A 24,176-nucleotide genomic window follows, 5' to 3' on the forward strand; every position below is an offset into this window, starting at 1 on the left:
GCGCCTTTGGCATTCAGTCATGCCGGCCACATGACCACGGAGACGTCTTCGGACAGCGCTGGCTCTTCGGCTTTGAAAGGGAGATGAGCACCGCCCCCTAGAGTCGGCAATGACTAGCACGTATGTGCGATGGGAACCTTTACCTTTACCTTATTTTAGCGGTCATGGCTCAAGGGCGTTTGAGGACAGCATTTTCTCTACCACAGCATTTTGTACTGTATGAAACCAGCCAATAATACTTTCTTCAATAAATCACAGGTAAGCAGTGTTTGTCTTATTGGGTGTATCCCAACTCTTGTAATATAAATGGACACTCATCCACTGACTGGAATTATTTTTAACAGAGTATTGCATGCACTTGCTCTTTGTTAAAGTTCCAATGATCTGCAGATTTTATCACGTAGCCGCACTATTTGAATTCATAATCATTTAGCAGATGATTCACTCAGAGCCTCCTCCCATTGTATCCTTGTTAGGAATAGGGTTACTGAGAGTTTCCCCAGCTAGAGATGGGATGGACCTAACCCTTAGAATAGTCTTTCTCTGCAGATCTGCCACTCTCAGGAAGGTTACATTGGCTGGAACAGATGGAAGCTACATGTCCAAGATCATATGGACAGCCATATTGCTTATGAAGATATTCATTATTTAGATAAGACTTTCTACATTAAGTCAAAAAGTTATGTTTGCCATAGTTAAAAATGTAGTAATATACAGTACATATACGTAAAGTCTCAACTCTCTCCAACAGAAAGTTTTATAAACTTTTGTATTCTTTTTTTCTCATGTGCTCCAAGTATTTTCTAAGAATTAAGCAGTGCAGCATAGTGGAATCGCCAGCTGATCATTATTTTTAGCAATAATTCGAACCTTTGTACATGTTAGATGTTCTAATTTTCCCCATGAGGGGATTTTCAAAAATCCGTAACTTGAACATGTGGTCTGGATCCAAAGCAACTTTTATGGTTTTTGTGTTTGCCTTCAGCTTCACGCCCACGGCACTCACAGCAAAGACATTATTTTATATGCTTTTGCGTTTTTTAAAAACAACTATAACACAATGGAATTCTGTAGGCAGCCAGATACCACAAACTTGGTTGACTAATCCCACACTTTTTGAGAGAATGAGAGTTCTTTACAGAAAATTAATTTCCTATTAAATAAAATGTCTGCATGACTGAAGACAAGGATAGTTGCATTAGTGATTTGTGGCCATATAAGCATCTTTTTCCATTCACTGGGGTATTTTTTTTTTATATTTGGGAAGATTATGGAAGTGATACCATCATGACATCAGGCAAGTGAGTGGGATCGGTATTGTTCTGGATATTTAAAGTGTCTGTGTTTTGGTTCTGTTTTGCACTTAGCAGGGGACAAATTGAAAGTCACCTGGTGATTCATGGACCATACGTGGCTTTTCTAACATCCTCGGAAGGAAACCTCTGCACTAAATACCTGGCCTGAAACTCCTCCCTTTCCCAGCCTTTCCTACAGCAAGAACAGCCTTTCCTACAGCAAGAACAGCGTTTTAGCTGGGAGTAGGAACCTGCTTGTTTCTCTCTTCCTTGCCTGGTTGTATTTTTTTCCCACTATAAAATATAGTTCACATGACTGAATTTTATGTCTACCTTTAGTTTAGCCACAGAGGGAAAAAACAAACAAATATGCATGATATATTTGTGATATTTGATATATTTCCCAAAGAATGATTTGAAGCCTGCTGACATATTGCTGTGCACATTCATCTGAAGCCATGATTTTCAAGTTCTTCACCTACATGAGATTTCTTCTTCCCAATTCCACAGCAAATGATATCTGTAGCGATTATGAAGCCCAAGTCATCTTGGCTTCCTCTTCCCCGCTTAATAGCTAGTGATGTGGGAATGATCAAATGGAAAAAATCTCAACACTTGCCACAGATTAAGCACACACGACACACATGGCTTCTTTTTAAAAAGGTTTAATGGAAGTTGCACTTCCTAGAAAATACAGTAACATTTTCAAAATATGCATTTTGAAAAAACGTTCTATGACCAATGTGTAACGTATCACCTTGCTGGATGTTGCAGAAACTGAAAGGAGAAGAGAATGACAGTGTCCACATATAAGCACATAGCACCAACTGTCCAAATAGCTTTTCTTGTTTTCTTGTGAGATGCTGCTGTTCTTCAATAAATAACGCTGCCATTTTCATAGTAGAAGTCATTTCTTAGAAATGAAATGAACAATGCAGAAAGCTGACAGCATAGGAGGAAAATATGGTTGGGCTGGTTTCAGTCCACTTCTGTTGTACCACATGGTCTTAAAAATTCATTTCCTCTCTCATGAAACCATTTGTTTGATACTGTTAAAAAAACAAGATTGTTTCATTTATTCATTTATATAAAAACTTATTTGTCATCTGTCATACAAAGCATCTTCAGCCATTGTATGACTCTAAAAATACACAAATACTTAAAATGATAAATGCAATCGATATAGTAATAAAAGCAGCAGAACTACCTGTGACTTTCCTGCATCATATTTTAGAGAATACAGTTTTATTTGATGACATACAATTCACATATAACATTGAAAATAGTATTTCATTCTGCTCTAAATCTAGTTTTTTAATGTAGATGCATATAAATGGACATCTAATTTTTGGCCATTATATTCATATGATATGCTTGTGGGTGCAAATCCTTGGAAGATAGCTTGATATACCACCTATCTACCTCTTCACGTTGAATCCTCGAAGAGTTGTGCACAAGTGATTTGTAGCGAAGAGCTTTATTTGACTTATTTTGTCCATTTTCTCCAGCTCCCAAAATGCAGAAGGAAAAATGATTTTTTTTAGTCCCACTCAATGTATGAATGGTAAGGAAGGTTTCCAAAGGAGGGTCAATGGCTACATGTGGCCAAAGAACAGTTTTCACCAACTTCGATAACTACAGATATGTGAATTTCCAGAATTCTCAGCAATTGCACATCTGGAGAACACTCAACTTGAGGTAAACTCCTCTACAGCTGATACAAATGAGAGTGTTTAATATTACATCCCATGAACAGAAAGGGAGATGGATCATGATGCTCCTATAAAACTTGAGTTTTAGAATCACCCTTAGTTCACTCTGGCATGATTACATACAAGCCTTCCTGCCATCCCTCTCCTCTCACCACCATTACTGTATGATGATTGCTCCCCGATAGGCACTTTATGGCCCAACAGCATGCATAAAGGTTTTCTTCCTGCCAATGGTTGCATTGAACACAATATGCCCACTGAGAGCCAATGTCATCTGAGAAACTTCAATGGGCCTTGGTGCATGGGAATTAACAGGAGTGCTCATACAGGGAGTATTCCCTGTTAAATGATATCTGACTGATGCTAAAGACAACTACATGGAATTCTGAATGTTCAAATGTTCTGCTGCTTAAAATTTCATTGAATCCTACGTTCTTCCTAGCTAGTTCTCACATCTTGTCTGTATTATTAGCAGATAGCATTTTCTATTTTTCTTATCCTATAAGCGAACATCAAAGTTGTAGACATAAGCTAACAGCAAAGGAATCTTAATGTGGGAGCACATTGTCCAAGAATGTGTCATAGCAAGACAAAAATCCTATACCAAAAATAATCCAGTGTTCCTTAGCTGTTTGACAAACCTTAAATCTTGCTTCCCAAAACAAAGATATGATTCTACTTACCCCATTTACAGCCTACTAACACTGGACATGCTGCATGTCTCGTTCGATAATCACCTTCTCCACTTCGGAAGAGGTTATACCAGAAAACTGCAGTCCCCTGAAAACAACAACAAACTTTATTCCTTTAAGTAAATTCAGTGTTGAGTGCATGTTCATCTAACTTAAAACTGCTATAAGAAGAGAGAGTCCATAGGATATTAATACCGAGTTATTGTCCTTAGTATGTTGGGATATATCTACAATATTTCCCGTTTCCACTTTTAATGTCTTTGAATATAGGAGGAAAGTGGAAAAAAAGGAAATGTGTGCTTTCAAGATAGCCTTAACTCCTGGTGACTGCCTAAAGAAGTCTCTGCAGTTGTCCTGGGAGCCTTTTCAGAAGTGGTTTGCCATATATTCCTCGCAGGGCTGAGAGAATGATGATCCAAATGGTGATCCAAAATCACCAAAGACCAAAGTATAAGAGGGCATTAGAACTAACATGGTACTAATTCATGCTCTCTAGAAATGTAGAAATACATAACCAATTATAAGAAAAATATTATTTGGCATGAACATACACGGATTTTGCAGAGTCTTTTATTAATTAGAATCAAGATTGCAGTTCATTTGTAAATAAATTTTTAAAGCTGCAAAAGTATAGGAATAATGCAAATTACTGTTCATGTACTACAAATTAATAACCAAATTATTGGTTATTCTAAATTATTTTAGCAGCAGGGTTAAGACAAAAAGCTCTTCGTTCCAGAAATTATGCCAAAACATGATGCTGAGAATTAAAAAAAAAAAAAAAGATATCTTTGCAGAAAGATTAATTAGGCCTTTTAAACCAACATAATATTAATAACCATATGAACGGGGACTTGGGAAACAGTACTGATCTTCACTGAAGAGAAATGCATTTATAGCAAACACAAGTATTTCTTGGATGCAGGTTACATTGATTTCCGTGTGACACAAATGGATCCCCTTAATTTTTAAAGGAAAAGTATGCCAAATTGGCTGGATTCACTTATTGTGTTAAGCTGTAGAATATTATCGAAGACCCATTGCAATATTAATTAATTTGATTCGTAAACTTCTAGTCTGCTTGAGGACTGAGGGTTTTGAGTTGGCATACAGCAAAGAGAAGAAGAAATCCTATTTTGTTATTGGAAAGTAAAATTACATGGAGCCCTTTAATTAAACAAAAGGATATAATGCTCCTTAAATACACGTTGTAAAACTCTTTCAGAAAAAGACAGATTTAAAATTAGGTTCAATACAGAGGAAGGCTGTCTGAGTAAGAATCATCCTAAAATTTAATGACTGGTGCTGTCCCACTGGTCCCATTCACCTATGGATAGAAACCACAATGATCTCATTGCAACAATCTTGTCATCCTGAATGATTAACTGAGTAGAAATTCTGTAGATCAATAGACTCTAAAGAAATAGAGCTAGAAATCAAACTTAATTATCACCTTTCTAGTGGGAAAGCATTTGTTAAAGAAAAGTACAACTGTTACCTTTTTGGGCCAAATTGCAGCTCCAAAATCTGGGAAAACTGTTGCACCTCCTGCTTCAACATCACTCATCTGAGAAAGAAAATGGGACACCCATAAGAAAGAAATCGGGTTGCTTCAAACCTCCCATCGGCTTGCAAATGCTTTTCACGCCGTTCCAGACAGAGGGAAGGCCTCTCCATTTGCAAAGCCTTTTGCCGCAGATCTCGTGCAGGCTCGGTTGGCAGAGAAAAGAAGCCTAAAGTACTTCATTGCAAGATCATGCGAGATCAGTAGCGTGAGACCTTGCGCTATTGAATCTTGCTTGGTCTGGCACTACTTTAGGCCTCTGTTCTCTGTGAATGCGCCAAAGCAGGTAAAGGAACCGACGACTCACTAGATTGTCACAAGGTGAGTTTCCATAGGCCCAGTGACTGTGGAGACCCGGCGGCGGCAGGGCGGGGCGGGGGAATAGGCAGGGGCAAATATTGCAGTGCCTCTGCCATCATTTATTTTATTTATTTATTTATTTATTTAATCAAATTTATATACCGCCCTATCTCCCGAGGGACTCAGGGCGGTTAACAGCCACGTAAAAATATAAATAAATACAAATTAAAACCCCAATTAAAAAACTTATTACATACGGCCGAATATTAAAACTCCAATAGAATAATAAAAAACCCATTAAAACCAAATTAAATTAAAAATTTAAAATCCTAATCCAGTCCTGCACAGATGAAAAGATGTGTCTTAAGCTCGCGGCGAAAGGTTTGAAGGTCAGGAAGTTGTCGAAGTCCTGGGGGAAGTTCGTTCCAGAGGGCGGGAGCCCCCACAGAAAAGGCCCTTCCCCTGGGCGTCGCCAGCCGGCACTGTCTGGCTGACGGCACCCTGAGGAGTCCCTCCCTGTGAGAGCGAACGGGTCGGTGGGAGGCAATCGGTGGCAGTAGACGGTCCCGTAAGTATCCCGGCCCAATGCCATTTATAAGTGTAAATGACTGCAGTGGTGCTGCAACATTCGTAACTTCAGGATTGTGTCTTAAGTACTTGGGAGGGGGTTGCTGTAACTTCGAACAGCTAAGTGAACTGGAGAATTACCTATATATGGCTTGAAGACTGCAGCCTTCATCTCTTCCAGATTTTGGAGAGATTACGTTACTAATCAGAGAATAAAGACTACAGTCTTCTGGTCAATGCATTTGCTTAGTAAATTAAAAAAAATGCCTTAGCTCTAACGATACTGCTTAATTCTGTGCTTCTCTGAACAATCTCTTTATGAATTTGAAACATTGCAATGCAATGAAACTAACACAGCTTTATTTTGGTTTAGCCACAGATGCCACAGAACACAAGCACTTGTATATTATGTAGTGCCTTTACTTTAAATTAAGATGAGGAGTTACTACTTGTAATGGTTCTGAACAGTGGTGGGATTCAACCAGTTCGCACCACTTTGGGAGAAGCGGTTGTTAACTTTCTGAGCAGTTTGGCAAACTGGTTGTTGGAAGAAATCATTGTTAAATTACTTGAATCCCACCACTGATTCTGAATCTAAATTGTGTAGAGTAGCAATTTCCTCCTCGACTTGTAAAGGTTCTACATAATGTAAGTAACTCTCTGTTTTTAATACTAGTATTAATCTCAAAGTGATACAGGCAGCTGCAGCAGAAACAGAGGGGCAATCATATCTCATTCTGTAACTTGGATTTTGTTCAACTGATGGAACATATATTTGGATTCAAACTACCATGTTTTAATTTAGGGACAATGAGGCACCTTTAAAAAGATGCAATCAACATATAGGACATGGAATTTAGCAAACTTTAGGAAGAAACTGAAACCCTGACATGGTAACTGAACATGAAATATCCTAATTCTTTCTGGTTCCATGCGACTTTGGAGATTTTACTGAATTGCCTTATCATTGTTATCATGTATCTTTCAGTCAAAATGGCAAAATATGACTAGAGCTGGATGTTGGCAACAGCAAGCAGAAAGGTATCAGCAATTCTTTCTCTGGATCGATGATTTTAAGAAGGCTAAGTCTGAATGAATGCCCAATAGGTTTAATGAATGCTCCATAATTGCTAGACTGCAGATTAAAAGTGATGTTCTAATGAACTAGTAACAGTAATAATAACTGCACTACAGGCACATATCTGGAATAAACTAATGCCTTTTATTAGTCATTTTCTAAGAAATCTCTTTAAAAAACTGAGATCCTGATTGAAAGAGCTGCAATATTTAACACTTTCATGTCATGGGAAGTAAAATGAGAACAGATTCTGTGGCTGCCCAAATAATAATGGTTGAATGGGTGCCCAAATCAGTTCTCACAAAAAGCTCCACTGTTAAAAATACATTTTAGTCACTAATTTCCTTTGCACAATGAAGCCAAACTTCATGGTATACATGAAGCAAGAAGGTGGAAAACTAAATCTCCACAGATACTATGACTTCATTTAACACTGGATCAACAATCTCAAAAAAATATCATGCAATTAATTCCATTTAAGATGGTAGCATGAAAAAAAACAAGTCTTACTCTACTTGTCCAAGACTTCTCATACTTACATAGTTCAAAAAAGTGGCCAAACGGTTCCCAGTCCCTAAACGCTTGAAAACATCAGGTTCCTCTTTCTACAAAATTAAATAAAAGTAAACTGCAAATTTCAAGCAGGGGGACAAGAATTACAAAGATACTTACATAGTTAAGAAATGTTGCTAGCCTATTTCCTTCCGTTTTGAGTGTGAAGTCAAAGGGTCGCTGAAACAAACAACAACTTTAACCCAACTTCCAAATTGATTGCAGGTTTGTTGCTTTGGAAAGAGGATGTGGAGGTTGTCTACAAATCATAATAGAAGCAAGGCATACCCAATTGTTCCAGGGACTTTTTCTCAGGTGTATATGAACAGGGTTGCAGGTTTTAGTCAAAGTGTCAGATGCAATAGCATATTAATTCAACATATTCAAAAAGCATGTCTGCAAACGAACAGTTATTTTAGTCCACACTCTGTGCTAGACCATAGTTTATTTACAATAGTGGTGAATATAATGAGGTGTGAAGGTTCGTTCTCTGACTTATTAGTCATTTTCTAAAAAATTCCCTAAAAAACTGAGATCCTGATAGAAAGAGCTGCAATATTTATCTCTTTCATATCATGGGCGCCCACAAGCTCGGAGAACGAACCTTCACCCTCATAGTTTATTTAACCATGGCTTTCTGAATAAGTCACAACTGAGATTATATGCTGAGATTGTATGTCAAAATTACAAACCACCATGGGTGGCTTCACACAACATGCTTAGCCAAAAATAAACATAACACATTTTGGTTTAGCACAATGAGATCTCTGTGAATCCTCTGTGAATGACAAGAGTTGTAATACATGAGATATGCTAGTAGGTTCCTTTTTGCACTATTGGATTAGTATATTTGGTAAACCTGCAGCTGAATGATCACTCCATGCACTATAAAAAGTGAAAAGTGAAAGGACACTTTTCAGCTAATAGAAATCAAAAGTGCAATTTCCCCTTCATGATCAGCAGCCAAGAATGGAAAAAGTCTGACAGGAACATGCTGTGTTACTAAATCCCAACTAGCCATTGTGCAACTCTCCTTGTCTTTGTATTCGGGGAAAAGAACAGATATAAGAGCAATGAACATTTTTCTGTTAAAAGCAAGGTTCTTTCAGGCCCTTATTGATATTATGCTATGATGGATGACAAAAGTAGCAATGCTTTCAGCTAAGCGAATGCTGTTTTTCTGGAACTACAATGAGGAATTGTTCCTGGAAAATACAGTTAGCATCAATAAATGTGTGATATCATGGCACATTAATGCCACAGGAATCCCTAAACTTTCTGATCTGGTTATCACACCTGAAACTTTGAGACCATGTTACAGTAGTAGGACGGAGGGGGTGCTAATAGGATAGATTGAAAAAAAACCTATTAAAATTTATAAATATAACATGTTAAAAAGAGCATAACAGCTCTTACATAAATGAAAACTGGTCTTCAGAATGATTTATGATCAGTACCAAAACAATTTTTTATAAGTGTAGGAGAATCTATAAACAAATAAGCAAAGCTATGACTGCCTTTGAATGGCAGGTTAGTGTGTAATAAATCTGCCCGCGTCCACGGTTTAATTGTGGATGAGAGAGCAACCCGGCATGCATAATTTGGGTGGGGCTGGAGGAGGAGGTCTTCTCTTGGAAATATCCCCATCTGGGTTTCAGGTTTGACACCAGCCACAATCCCAGGGAAGGAGATACGGGGTAGCTCTGGTCATCTGCAACTCATTGAGGGCTCTTAGAAGCTCTCCTAGTAGATACATTGATGTAAGACTCTCTGGCTTAAGCTCAGCTTTCAGGAACAAAATTGCACTGATTGCCAGTTGGCTACCAACTGCAATTCAAGCTGCTGTTTATTATCTATAAAGCTCACAGGCTTAGATACCTGTGAGACCACTTATCATCAGTTGTTTCTGTTGAGCCAATGCATTCCAACAGAGTGGTGTGCTTCAGGTCCTCTCCATTAAATGTTACCATCTTGTGAGACTGAGCAAGTATGCTCTCTCTGTTGTGGGTTCCTCTGGAACAGCATATCCTCTAATATAAGGATGTCACCCTGTCTCCTGGGATTCTGGAAAGCTTTGAAAACTTGCCTCTAGTCCCAGGTCTGAAGTTGATGTCTGTCATTGTTTAATGAACCCAGTTTTCTTTTCTGGATTTTGTTAACAAGAGTATTTTAGTCTGAGCTGCCAGATGACTTAATGTTTCTCGCTATTTTTTATAGTTTTGTATGCTGCCCAAAGTTGACCAGAATGGGACAACTAATAAATTTCAATCAATCAATCAATAAACAGTTATACAACTGCTTTGGAAACTAGAATTATCATAAAACAACAGTAAACGGATTCAAGTTATAACCTGTGCTATATACAGAGCCTGGAGGACCAGTCCAAATCCCTAAGAAATGCAGCTGCTAACTTTCCTCAAACTTGGCTGCTGACAACTAAATTCCAAGCATGACGTATCATCCAAGAATGAATATCTTGTTGATTGTTTCGTTGCCTCCCTTATAACAGATCAGTTTTAGCGAAGAAGTAAGTATCCACTGATTTGTAATAACAGATTTGTCCTGACAGAGATACAATCAGATAATAGCTTGTTTTATCATGTCTTTATATAGTAAGACATGATCCCACGCCCCTAATATACACAAAGGGAAGGAAGGGAAGAAAAACAAGGTCAAGAAATAGTGCTACTCTAAGAAGTTAAAACTATTGTGAGACTACTTTTTTTAATTGAGTTGTTTCCATAATAGTAGTTTGTGGAATGCAGCAAATATAATCTTGACTTTAGCAAAGCATTTCACCAAAATATTTAAAGATATCCTGATTGATAAGCTAATGAAATGTTTATTAAGTAGATAATACAGATGGCTTGAAAATCATACTCGGTATTCATCAACAATTTAACATAAATTGGAAAGAGATATCAAGAAGGGTGCCATAAAATGAATCAGTTGGAGACTCACTTCAATTCTGTGTATCTAGAACCTACACACGTCTCTTTGGATGTTCAGAGATGGGCACAGTTTGTTGCAGGGAATGCTAAATTGTAGAAATTGTTGACCATGTAAAAATTGGAATCACCTCAACAGTCTTCAAACTCTATTACAGAGCCACTGAGAAGTAACATGATTATGATTTGAAAGATGCTCTACCTCTCAGTTGGAACTTGAACAATGTATTAGATGGACAGATGGTTACCTCTTAATTAACTTCTTCTAGAGACAGCTGAAATAGAAATGTGGTCTAATCTTACCAAGTGTTTCCTATCCCCATTTGATTTTATTGGCTAATATGTAGATGGTTGGAAATATACCATTGGAAGAAAAGCCACAGCATTGTTTTTTGATATTATTATTCTCCAAATCATGAGGGTGTTTTTTCCAGGAAAAGATGGGCCGGTAAATGACATCTCTTTTTCAAAACACATGACTCTTAAAGTTCTCTGCCTAAACCTCAGACATAGTACAGCTGCCTACTAATCACATCCCTTAATACACCTATCTTCTTTAAAAATCACTATTGTCATTTAATGTACATATAAGTTTGGGAAAAACTAGAAAAATTGCCTGCCATGAGACAGATAATATACATTTGCCAGGAAAGGGGAGGGGGTGGGCATATCTTTTGGGGGGAGGGATGGTGGAGTTCTTTGGCATTACACCCAGTCTTGGATTAATCACTTACCATTTGGCTTATAATTAAAAGTACTTTATGGGAGGAAATCCTAATTTTTCTAATTGAAAGTCATTTTGAAAAAATACAGAAGTGCACACAGTGCTTTCCTTGCTCTCCATTTGTTTCAAATATAAATGTTTAAATACAATCCAAGACTAACAAACATAATTTCATACTTTGTAAGAAAAAAATGTCTCCATGAATATAATAGTAGTACTTGTTCATAGTCACTTTGTGAGTCAAATACACGATGACATGGATTCCCTAAAATCTTTTTCTTACTAAAACCAGCAGCTTTAGAGGAAAGTTAAATAAATCAGTTATGACAATGGAAAGGGAAGGTTAACCTCACACCCAATGTCCTGTTTCAATGAACTTTTTCCCCCTTGCTAATACTTTTCTGGGAGAAGGAGCAATTTAAGTCAGGGTGCTAGTAAGGGACAAATACAGTTTCTTTAACTCAATGGTCTAATCAGGAACCATATCAGTCCCACCCTATTCTTGCTTTACAAAGAAAAAAAATCTTTTGAAACTAACTAGGCGTTTCCCTCACCTCTAGTTTAGCCCGTGAGGTATCAGATATCCTTAGCAATAATTGGGAAAAGTACCTAAAATATGAAATCTTACCCTTGAGAAGTCAAAATGTGGCTCATATTGTCCTCCCATGCCATAATTAGCAACCTAAAATGTACAAAAGGATATTAGCAAAATTGAAGCAAAACCTTCTAAGCAAAATAAAATACGGTAATCTTTCAAAACACATTTTGCTTTTAAACATCAGTGTAATGTTACATGCTGAACGTGTATCAGTACACTGCACGTTTCTCTGAACTGGTGAGATGTGGGCAACACTAATTTGCAAGGAAGATTATAGCTTAGCGATCTTATCTTGATAAAATAGTGTGAATGTGAGGATTGGTTTTGTTGCATTAGTCACATACAGGTCAAATTTCCTAAAACTGTTCTTAACAGGGCAAGGAATTCTCCATGTGGTATATGTATATACAGTGGTGGGATTCAGCCAGTTTGCACCACTTCGGGAGAACCAATTGTTAACTTTCTGAGCAGTTTGATGAACTGGTTGTTGGAAGAAATCATTAAGGCAGAGAACCGGTTGTTAAATTATTTGAATGCCACCACTGCGTATATATGCATCTATGCATGTATGCAATACAATATGAATATATTTGGTGCTTTAATTATCACACAGAGGATTGTTTTTATCAATTTATAATTTAACATAGGATAAACTGAGGAAACCAAAATAGTTTTGAGAAGGCAGTGACTTGTCCACAGGGAATAAGACATGAGATAGAAAAAGTAACAAAGTTCTCTATAGAGAAACTGGCTTTTTTATTCTTGAATTGTTTCAAATTTTTCCTTAAGCTATGTTAAAAATAACAATTGGAGGAGAACTGATCACCATCTTTTTGCAGTAGAAATTCTAGTTGTGCAGAAATCTAAAATCTCAGTTCTTTGTCAAGCTCTGTCAGTCAAAAACTGCATTAATCCTTAATATAATTCCTTAGACTAGGTGTTCGCCTGGCAACCAGGAGAATGTGACATCTAGGCCTCTCTAAGGCACGAAAGGCAGCTGGGTGGCTTTGGGCTAGTCACCCTTGGTTCAACCACTTCACAAGGTTGTTGTGGCGGTGAAAATAGGAGGCAAGAATATTAGGAATGGTCACCACCTTCAGTTGACCATATTTAAAAAAAGGTGGAATAAAAATCCAATAATAATATTAATATGTAACCACAATGGGTGCAAAACTGGAATAAGTGGAGCAACAAAGTGCTTTGAGTGCAAAACCCATGAAACTGGTGAACAAAAGAGTGAGCAAATGGGCAAAACCAAATGGCATAACCAACAAGACATTTTCCCAGGGCAACAAGACTAATATACAGAAATGATGATTATGACATCCTAGTTTCCTGGGAATAATTCAATGACAATGAAGATCAACACCAGCAAAGAATCGGCAGCTGAGATTTCACTGTCATGTATAATAAATACTGATGGGAACCTATTGGATTTGAAAGTGTAGTAGACCTTTTATTGCTGTTCTAATGTTTAAAAAGCAGCTACTGGATTTTAAAAATGGGGCAATGATGGGCAGATATGCTGCACATATAGCTTCCTGTTAAATGTTATTGGCAGCCATTATTGTTTATAGAATTTTTAATTATAAAAATCTCTATCAAAATTTGAAGACAATCTCTCTCTTTTTGCAGGATGGGTAGAATGGTGGGTGGGGGCTGTTTTTTGTTTCAAAATATTCAGGGCATTACACATTCAACATATTTCATACAGTCTTGCTTCAAGACAAAAGGCAGAGCCCTGCATAAAGGAGGCAAATGGTAACATACTTACCTGCAACAATTCAGCTGTTTTGGTAGTTAATCCTGTAATTAGCTCCATTCGATGATTTACTTTGGCAACAACCGGATCGTCCTCTTCCTCCAGCCAGGAACTTGCAGAAAAAGAGATTGTGTACAGGAATGTACAAGTCTCAACTCATGCAATTTAAAATCAGGCATACAGACTCACTTCCTTTCATATCTTCACTCAACTTTGCAGATGAATCAACATTTACAGAACTTCTTCAAAAATCAACTTTTAGTTTTAATCATTAAGCAATAATATTTGATAATATTGATAATATTTAGTTTTAATCTGGGTTTTAAATGTCTATTTATTATATTGTTTTATATTGTTTTAATATGCCTGTGAACCGCCCTGAGTCCTATGGGAGATGGTGCGGTATATAAGTTTAATAAATAAATAAATAAATAAATAAAATAGTTTACATAATAACATATTGCAACTTGAAATTGTAGATTTTATAATTTTTTGTAAAATACAATACATACTAATACTGTACATAAAATCTATACCATAGAATAAAATAGTAAGAATAGCAAAAATACTAAACATTTCAATAGTTCTTCATTCTACATAAGAACGTAATTAAAGGGTTTTACATAATTATTGCTCAAGTTTTGAATGATGTGCATTTCAAGGTTTTAATTTATTATCAATGTTTTAAAATTATTTTATAAAAAAGAGGATGAAATTCATTCTTACACAATTTACCTTTTGGAAACCCGGTAGTTGGCTACTGTTAGTACACCTGTTTTAGGGTCCCGGACTGTAGCTCTTGCCAACTGTATCAAAAGATATGCAAGATTTAGTAACTTTAGTAAATATATATATAGAAGTATTTTGTGCAGTATTGCAGCCAAAGTTTATTCTATATTCTGAAAGGCAAAGTATTGCATTAATGGTAAATAAATTCATCACTTTAAATATTGTTTTGACTCTTCGGGGTTTAGAAATGGGAAAAGGTGGCTTTTCCTTGGCACACAGCTCAAGCTCATACCATAGGATTGTTTTGGTAGGTGGAGGATGGGTTATAGACTTTACTCACTTATATCAGACCTTAGTTAATGACTGCTTGTTCAGCAACCAGAAATAGAAACCCAGATAGCGCCAGAGTAAATGGAAAAGAGGGATGGAGGGGGATGAAGAAGAGAAGATTATATGTACATGTCGTGTCCCACTCCTCCGCTGACGGCCGGGTCGGGGAAGTCCATATCAGGCGTGCCTCTGCAGCTCTGCCAAAGTCCTAGCAAAGTTCTCAAGGCAGGCAAGAGACCAGGAAGTGACTTCAGCGATCCAAGGTAGACTTTGCCTGACTCAGAGAATGCCAGAAAGCAGATCCTTTATATAGGCCATGGGGTGTGGCTCCATGACTCAGCACTTATCCAGGCCTGCCCCTCCCTTCCTTTTGCTGACGCTGCCTATCAATTCTCCTGAAGCGAGGATCTCTCCAAGCTCCAGCTGTTGGCAATTCACATTCCTCAGGCTCACAGGCTGTGGGGGAGGGGAAGGGGTCTAGTTGCTTTGTTTGCCTGGGCATGGAGCCAGGGCTGGGGGCTGGAAGCACGTCAGGCCCTTCGTCTTGTTCGGCCTGTCTGGGCATGGTGCCAGGGCTGGGGTCTGGAGGCATGCCAGGACATTCCTCAGCGTTCGGCAGGAGATAAGAGGGACCCAGCTGCGGGGAAAGCGAGCGAGACACAACAGTACAATTATGAAACGATAGACTGGGTAAAATAGAAAAGAAATTGAAAAGAAAATATATAAGATTGGAGTTGCTCGGATATCAAACAAGGGAAGTATTATACAACAAAGAAGAAACAAAGAAGAGAGGAATAGAAGGTAAGATAGAGGAGGTGAAGGAGAGAGAGGATGGAGAGAAGGAGAAGGAGAAAGAGAGAAAGATAAATTAAGGGACAAGAGTAGGAGAGAAAGTGAGAAAGGTGGGAAAGAGAAGAGGACTGGGGGAGAGGAAAGGGAAGTAGGTATGAGGAAGGTGAGGAAGAGGAAGAACGTAGGAAAGGAGAAGAAGGAGGGAGGGAAAAGGAAGAAGGTTTGTTGTAAAACGGAGGGAAAGAAAGGGTAGAAGAGCAACTCCAAATGCAATTAAAATGTATTATTATTGTGCTTTCTTTAGAGAGAATATGTATAATTATATATGAATAAGAAAATGTACATTTACTATATATGTATAAGAAAATAAAAAATAAAAAACTTTTTACACACACACAAAAAAAGCAACCATTCAAACTTACTATGCCGCTGAAAAAGGAAATGTACAATTGATCCTTGTAGTTGTGGTCATCAGCGTTCCCACAGTTACATGACTGCCATTTTCCACCTCCCTATTGGCTTCCCATATCATTATTTCATAATAATAATCATATGTTGGTGGTCCCACTTAGCATTATCAGGTGAGAATTTGTAATTCTGTAAAATGCTGGTATATGCCAGGGGTCTGCAAACTTGCCTCTTTTAAGACTTGTGGACTTCAACTCCCAGAGTTCTGGAAGTTCTGGAAGTTGAAGTCCACAAGTCTTAAAAGAGCCAAGTCTGCAGACCCGTCGTATATGCTATAGGATTCCTGTCTGTTCTTCATGCTTGAGTTAAGTACTCTTAACCCTATATGGGTTAGTGACAGTGAAAGTAATGCAAAAGCAATGTCCCAACACTGGAAAGCAGATTATAATGTATGGAACTCAGAAGATTTTAGGAAGAAATGGGCAAAGCCCAGTACAACAGGCTGCTCTATATAAAGAGCCAACAACACTCACTTTTTCTATCGGCACTGATAATGGTATCTAACCTGGCAATGAAACATCTGCAGGAGGAAAACCAAGCTCAGACAATATCAACAAAGCTGTATCGAACTTTGATGATTACATCTTTCATTAGCTGGTATCTGCCGTGTTTTTCGCACTGTAAGACGCACCTGACCATAAAACACACCTAGGTTTAGAGGAGGAAAACAAGAAAAAAAATGTATATGGAGCACCGTCTCAATGTGAATATGGAGTGCCGAATATGGAGCAGCAGTGTAGTGAGGGCAGGAGGCGGAGCCTAAGAGGACCACAGATAGGTGTCCTCTCATGTGCCAGCTCTGCCGATTGACTCCTGCACTGTGGAAAAGAGACAGAAGCAGCGGGCAATGACAAAGACAGGTTTGTGATGCAACATTCACTCCCTAAGACACATAGACATTTCCACCCACTTTTGGGGGGTGGGGGAAAATGTGTCTTATGGAGCAAAAAATACGGTAATCAAGGCAAACAAAGAACTATTACAGAATTGGTAAGGGAAATGGTATTACCGTATTTTTCGGAGTATAAAAGGCACTTTCTCCCCCCCCCCAAAAGAGGCTGAAAATTTGGGTGCGTCTTATGCTCCGAATGTAGCCAAAAACGTGAGGCACGGAGGAGGCGATGGTCTGTGGCAATCCCTGCAGCCTGAACGGCTGATTGGGGGTATTCCAGGAGGCTGATCCACCCGCCAATCAGCTGTTCGTGCTGAATCAGGCTGCAGTAATGTGCTGAAGCTGACCTGGCTGTTCGCTATTTGCTATAAGGACTATCAGAGTTTGTAGCAGCAATCACATCCAGAAAGCACACACAAGTAACTGATTCAGTAGGATTCAATAACTTCTCTTTATATATAAAATAAAGTAAATATACAATACCAAAAGCAGGTTTTCCAACACAAGCAAAACACAAACAGAGGAGAGGAGTTTCAGTTTCAGAGATCAGCACAGCATGCAGCTTTAGAACAGTTGACCTAAGCCACGCCCAGGCTCCTTGCTGTCTCCTTCCTTGTTGCTCACACAGCAAATACTGTTTCAGTTTCCAAACAGCCCTCAACTCTCTCACACACTGATAGGACGCTAGCTAGCCAGATGAATACCGATGGATGCTGGTAGGCAGAGGCAGATTTCCCCCCCCATTATTTTCCTCCCCAAAAACTAAGATGCGTCTAATACTCCGGAGCATTTTATACTCCAAAAAATATAGTGTATTAGGAGACAGGCTTGAATTTATCCTTAACGAAAGTAAGAATCCCCCACCCCCTTGGCAGTCCCCAGGGGTCCTAAGTGGTTTATTGCTGACAATTCTCTTGAAAGTGCAGATGCCAAGAAACTGGCACTATGAAATAGCATCTCTGAGCACAAAAGCGGATACCAATACACTGGAAGAAAAGAACCCACTGAGAACTTGTCCCTTGCCAGAACTCCCTAATGTTTCTGATATTCATACAACAGACTGGATCATAAAGAAGTTATTAATTTTTACTTAAGACCTTTGAGAAACAGCAGCATATAATGAGCAGAAAGTTAGAGACTTGAAGTCTAACATCTTACCGCCTGAGGCTAGCCCACAGACAGATTACTAAAGGAAATGGGAATGATTAGGAAAGACTTTGCTAAGAGTTTAGTTTGGTTGAACTAATCAGGGATCTGGTCCACATGACCACAAGTATGCCTGTAATCAAGGCACTGTAACTGCACCTTAATTATGACACAAATATTTATTTAAAACAATGCCACTTCACTAATGTGAGTTCTATGTACTCTAATAGGCAACACTCATAATTATTCTCTTTGTTAGCGTTTTTCTTCCCATGCTTAATTCATTTTTTCCATATTATTTCTTTGGTCTCTTAATATCCCTATTAATTATCTTGTCTTGACATGTAGCTTTTGGCACAATGAAATGCCAGATTTCTGACTCATGTGCTATTCTGTTACAATAAGCTCTTGCTCCAGAAATCAGGTTCAGAAACTCAGTTTAAAGTATTGCTTGAAGTGATGTAATTCTGAATTTCTAATATATGTAATAATGTGGCTACGTTTGTCATTTGTAAATTGTCTTTAAAAAAGCAAGAAGTTAAAATGAAATATCCATATTAAATAGCAGCAAGTTATCGTCCCTCTTTTCAGTTTGGAATTGGAACCACAAAAATTAATATTGCTAAAGCTAAAGGTTTAAAAAGAATGATTTATTCATGTAAGTTAAAATTTAATGTTTTGTTCCTTCTTGTTTTTGTTCAAATCCTGGCCATACATTTTACCTTAATACCACCACCAAGAACTGATCTGAAAAACTCTTAGATCTGATAGGCAGGTTCTGCGCATACGCAAGATGGCTGCTTAACCGGGAGATCGGGAGGACGACGATCCGGTGAAGTGGGGGATGGCGATGCTCAGGCGGCCTGCCGAGCAGCCTACGCCCCCCGGCTAGGTCTATTACCATCTGAGCAGCCGTGAGAGGGGTCTTGGGACCTCCTTGGACTCACGGCTGCCGAGACCGAAGCCGGGGAAGAGCGAGCTGCGAGCGGCCATTTTACTACTCGGCGGGCGGGGCCGAAGAAGGAAACAGCTGGGCATGGAGGAAGGACGCCGGTACCTAGGTGGCCTGCCGAGCGGTTTCGCCCCCCGATCCGGTATGTCATCTTTCGGGCAGCCGGGGGAGAGGTCTGGGAGCCTCTCTGGACCCCCGACTGCCGGGAACGAGGCCGAGGGATGGGCGAGCTGCGGATGGCAGCCACTGGGCTACGGACGAGGCTGCGGCTTGGATTTGGCTGTTGGAAGCCGCAGCTGGGTTTTTCCCCCCGTTTCGTTGCTTTCTTGGCATCTGACGTCTTCGGATGGTTTCTGGGCTTTCCAGCTCTTCTTGACTTCCCCTGGCCCCCTCTGGACTTGGTGGGGGGGCCTAGGGTGAAGGGCTGTGAAAGATCCCTCTTGTGGCCCCCACCGGAGGTGTCCTGGCCTAGCTTGGCCTGGTCAGGCCTAGCGGGGCCTGCCTCTTCTCGGACTAGGAGTTGCATTACCATCTGCAACATGGGTCAGCTGCATTTGTCATCTTGCACTTTATATGGCCGGCTGGAGTTTAGGGGTTATGGCCATTTTTGGGACTGTCCGGGAAGGTGATTGGGGACCGAATGGTGTATTGGGGCCCTACTCTGCAACATCTTTTGAGGAAACATCCACTTTGGAAATCTCGGTGACGCCACGAACGGGGGAGATGAATACCACCTCTATTAGGATGGATTTTAGGACTGAGCTTTCCGCAGAGTCACAATAACTTTTTACTATCAGACTGCATCTGCGACTTATACCATCTTGTATCAGCTTTAAGCCAGCCACCATCTGAAGATATTTGGAAGATGGGTATCCACTTGGACTTGGCATTACATCCTGCCACCCCAGACATTACATTGCTACCTCACGTCGTCTTCTCTCTCCTGTTTATGCTTTTAACTTATTTATGCGATATTCTGCCTTAGAACTCTTGCGCCTGCAAGGTCCCCCCGCCCCGCAGGAATGGCCCGCCGCATTATCAAGGGCCGGCCTCAATGACGGGTCCTGGGACCCACAGAGGTGGCATGCGAAAAAAAAGAGCCTTTGGGGGTTTTTAGATAGGGCTTTTTTAAGGGGTGGGAGGGTTAGGGCGGGCGTTGGGGGTAGCCCGTCGGGAGGGGAGCCAGTCCTTGCGCGTGCTCGTGACGGTTCTTTAATAGGTTCGGAGGTTAGGGGGGGAGATTGCGTTCCTGTTGGTGAGGGTGGCCCGATTTCCACGGTAAGTGGGAGGGGCAGATATGGCGGAAGGGGGGGATCATATCGTTCTGGGGGCGCCCGATGTTTGCAAGCGGTCGCGCGCCCGATCCTCGTCCTTTTCCGTTCCCGGATGGTCAAGACCCCAGAGCCTGGGCCTCCGGCTGATGTTATGCAACGCACGGTCCGTAGTTAATAAGGCCCCCCTAATATTTGACCTTATCCAGGGGGGCGCTGCGGACCTTATAGGCGTTACGGAAACCTAGCTGGGCACGGAAGGGGGTGTGCCCCTTGTGGAGATGTGCCGCGGGTTTCCGTGCATTCCATCAGCCGAGGGCTCAGGGTAGGGGTGGGGGTGGCGGTTGTGATTAGAGAGAGTCTAGAGCCGAGGGAGACCACTGTACCTCAGATTGCCGGGTGCGAATCCCTCTTTGTGAGATGGGGTCATAGGTGCCAGATGGGTTTGCTGATCACGTACCTGGCTCCTTGCTGCGTGACAGCTGCCCTGCCCGGGCTCCTGGAGATGCTGGCCGGGGTGGCAGTTGAGACCCCCAGACTTTTAGTCATGGGGGACTTTAACTTGCCATCGTCCGGCTCGTCATCGACGGCAGCTCGGGAGTTCATGGCTTCCATGACGGCCTTGGACCTGACCCAAGTAGTTGATGGCCCTACTCACATTGGGGGTGGCACTCTGGACCTGATTTTTGTCTCTGGTCAGTGGTCGAGAGATCTGGACTTAAAGGAAATAGTCACTGAACCTTTGTCATGGTCAGATCACTCTCTCCTTCGTCTGGACTTTCTGACCGCCATTCACCACCGCAGGGAGATGGAGCTGATACGTTGGTTCCATCCCAGGCGCCTGATGGACCCGGAGGGGTTCCGGACGGAGCTTGGGCCATTTCCTGAGGGTCTGGCTCACGGCTCGGCTGAGGAACTTGTTGCGGCCTGGGAACGGGCGGGGGCGGGGCCCTTAGACCGTGTCGTCCCTTTGCGGCCTCTGACCCGGCGCAGGTCCCAACCGGCTCCTTGGTTCTCCGAGGAGCTGAGAGGGATGAAGCGCCGGAGAAGACGCCTAGAGAGTTCCTGGAGGTCCAGCCGTTCAGAAGCTGATCGGACACTAGTGAAGTCCTATACTAGGGCTTACCTAGTGGCATTGAGGGAAGCGAGGCGTAGCTCGCCTCCTCCCTCATTGCATCGGCAGATAACCGCCCAGCCGCCCTGTTTGGTGACCCGCTCCCTCCTACACCAGGGGCGGGATGACCCGATGCAGGGGCGTGCTGAGGAGTTTAACGGTTATCTATACGATAAAATCGTTCAGCCGGGATGGTTTGGACCAAGATTGCGGTGATATGGGTGAGACGGCTGAGGGTGGTCTTGGTGACATTTTATGGGATGAGTTTGACCCTGTCGCTCCGAGGACATGGACAGGTTGTTGGGAGGCTGAATGCCACCACGTGTTTACTGGACCCGTGCCCCTCCTGGTTGGTGCTGGCCACGCAGGAGGTGACACGAGGCTGGCTCCAGGCGATTCTGGCGCTTCCTTGGTGGAGGTGTCTTTCCGGCCGCCTTGAAAGAGGCGGTGGTGAGGCCCTCCTCAAGAAGCCTTCCTGGACCCGGCTGTTTTAGGTAATTATCGTCCGGTCTCCAACCCGCCGCGGCGAAGGTTGTAGAAATATGGTGGCATATCAGTTTCCCTTGCACCTGGATGAAACTGTCTATCTAGACCCGTTCCAGTCCGGTTTCCGGCCCGGTTACAGCACGGAGACGGCTTTGGTCGCGTTGGTGGATGATCTCTGGAGGGCCAGGGATAGGGGTTGTTCCTCTGCCCTGGTCCTATTAGACCTCTCAGCGGCTTTTGATACCATCGACCATGGTATCCTGCTGCGCCGGTTGGAGGGATTGGGAGTGGGAGGCACCGTTTATCGGTGGTTCTCCTCCTATCTCTCCGACCGGTCGCAGTCGGTGTTGACAGGGGGGCAGAGGTCGGCCCCGAGGCGCCTCACTTGTGGGGTGCCGCAGGGATCGATCCTCTCGCCCCTTCTGTTCAACATCTACATGAAGCCGCTGGGTGAGATCATCAGTGGGTTCGGTGTGAGGTACCAGCTGTATGCGGATGACACCCAGCTGTACTTTTCCACGGACCACCCCAACGAAGCTATCGAAGTGCTGTCCCGGTGTCTGGAGGCCGTATGGGTCTGGATGGGGAGAAACAGGCTCAAGCTCAATCCCTCCAAGACAGAGTGGCTGTGGATGCCGGCATCCCGGTACAGTCAGCTAAATCCGCGGCTGACCATCGGTGGCGGGTCATTGGCCCCGATGGGGAGGGTGGGCAACTTAGGCGTCCTCCTGGATGAACGGCTGTCTCTAGAAGATCATTTGACGGCCATCTCCAGGAGAGCGTTCTACCAGGTTCGCCTGGTGCGCCAGTTGCGCCCCTTTCTGGACCGGGAGGCCCTATGCACGGTCACTCACGCTCTCGTGACGTCTCGCCTGGATTACTGCAACGCTCTCTACATGGGGCTTCCCTTGAAGGGCATCCGGAGGCTACAGTTAGTCCAGAATGCGGCTGCGGGTGATAGATGGAGCCCTCGTGGCTCCCGCATAACACCATCCTGCGCAGGCTGCACTGGCTACCTGTGGCCTTCGGGTGCGCTTCAAGGTTTTGGTGACCCGCTCCCTCCTACACCAGGGGCGGGATGACCCGTTGCAGGGCCGTGCTGAGGAGTTTAACGGTTATCTATACGATAAAATCGTTCAGCTTCGGGATGGTTTGGACCAAGATTGCGGTGATACGGGTGAGACGGCTGAGGGTGGTCTTGGTGACATTTTATGGGATGAGTTTGACCCTGTCGCTCCCGAGGACATGGACAGGCTGTTAGGGAGGCTGAATGCCACCACGTGTTTACTGGACCCGTGCCCCTCCTGGTTGGTGCTGGCCACGCAGGAGGTGACACGAGGCTGGCTCCAGGCGATTACGAGCGCTTCCTTGGTGGAGGGTGTCTTTCCGGCCGCCTTGAAAGAGGCGGTGGTGAGGCCCCTCCTCAAGAAGCCTTCCCTGGACCCGGCTGTTTTAGGTAATTATCGTCCGGTCTCCAACCTTCGCTTCGCGGCGAAGGTTGTAGAGAGTATGGTGGCATATCAGTTTCCCTTGCACCTGGATGAAACTGTCTATCTAGACCCGTTCCAGTCCGGTTTCCGGCCCGGTTACAGCACGGAGACGGCTTTGGTCGCGTTGGTGGATGATCTCTGGAGGGCCAGGGATAGGGGTTGTTCCTCTGCCCTGGTCCTATTAGACCTCTCAGCGGCTTTTGATACCATCGACCATGGTATCCTGCTGCGCCGGTTGGAGGGATTGGGAGTGGGAGGCACCGTTTACCGGTGGTTCTCCTCCTATCTCTCCGACCGGTCGCAGTCGGTGTTGACAGGGGGGCAGAGGTCGGCCCCGAGGCGCCTCACTTGTGGGGTGCCGCAGGGATCGATCCTCTCGCCCCTTCTGTTCAACATCTACATGAAGCCGCTGGGTGAGATCATCAGTGGGTTCGGTGTGAGGTACCAGCTGTATGCGGATGACACCCAGCTGTACTTTTCCACACCGGACCACCCCAACGAAGCTATCGAAGTGCTGTCCCGGTGTCTGGAGGCCGTACGGGTCTGGATGGGGAGAAACAGGCTCAAGCTCAATCCCTCCAAGACAGAGTGGCTGTGGATGCCGGCATCCCGGTACAGTCAGCTAAATCCGCGGCTGACCATCGGTGGCGAGTCATTGGCCCCGATGGAGAGGGTGCGCAACTTAGGCGTCCTCCTGGATGAACGGCTGTCTCT

The 24,176-nt window shown here is 42.5% G+C and overlaps 1 protein-coding gene across 6 annotated transcripts in view; it reads right to left on the reverse strand.

The window, feature by feature from the left end:
• Positions 1 to 1,944: 1,944 nt before the first annotated feature.
• Positions 1,945 to 24,176, reverse strand: part of P4HA2 (prolyl 4-hydroxylase subunit alpha 2) — a 69,659-nt gene continuing 47,427 nt past the window's right edge. For 4 of the 6 annotated variants that reach the window (XM_058166057.1, XM_058166058.1, XM_058166060.1 and 1 more), the window contains 7 exons: positions 14,528 to 14,598; positions 13,805 to 13,904; positions 12,061 to 12,114; positions 7,748 to 7,813; positions 5,198 to 5,266; positions 3,691 to 3,787; positions 1,945 to 2,344 (listed from right to left, as the gene is read on the reverse strand). In XM_058166057.1, coding sequence (XP_058022040.1) covers positions 2,274 to 2,344; positions 3,691 to 3,787; positions 5,198 to 5,266; positions 7,748 to 7,813; positions 12,061 to 12,114; positions 13,805 to 13,904; positions 14,528 to 14,598 — 528 coding nt within the window. In that variant the 3' untranslated portion in view covers positions 1,945 to 2,273. Of the gene's footprint in view, positions 2,345 to 3,690; positions 3,788 to 5,197; positions 5,267 to 7,747; positions 7,814 to 7,880; positions 8,020 to 12,060; positions 12,115 to 13,804; positions 13,905 to 14,527; positions 14,599 to 24,176 lie in introns of those variants that run through there. The other 2 variants (XM_058166061.1, XR_009153113.1) reach the window with 2 other exon arrangements.

This window comes from Ahaetulla prasina, chromosome 2 (genome assembly GCF_028640845.1).
Source record: "Ahaetulla prasina isolate Xishuangbanna chromosome 2, ASM2864084v1, whole genome shotgun sequence".
Lineage (NCBI taxonomy): Eukaryota > Metazoa > Chordata > Lepidosauria > Squamata > Colubridae > Ahaetulla > Ahaetulla prasina.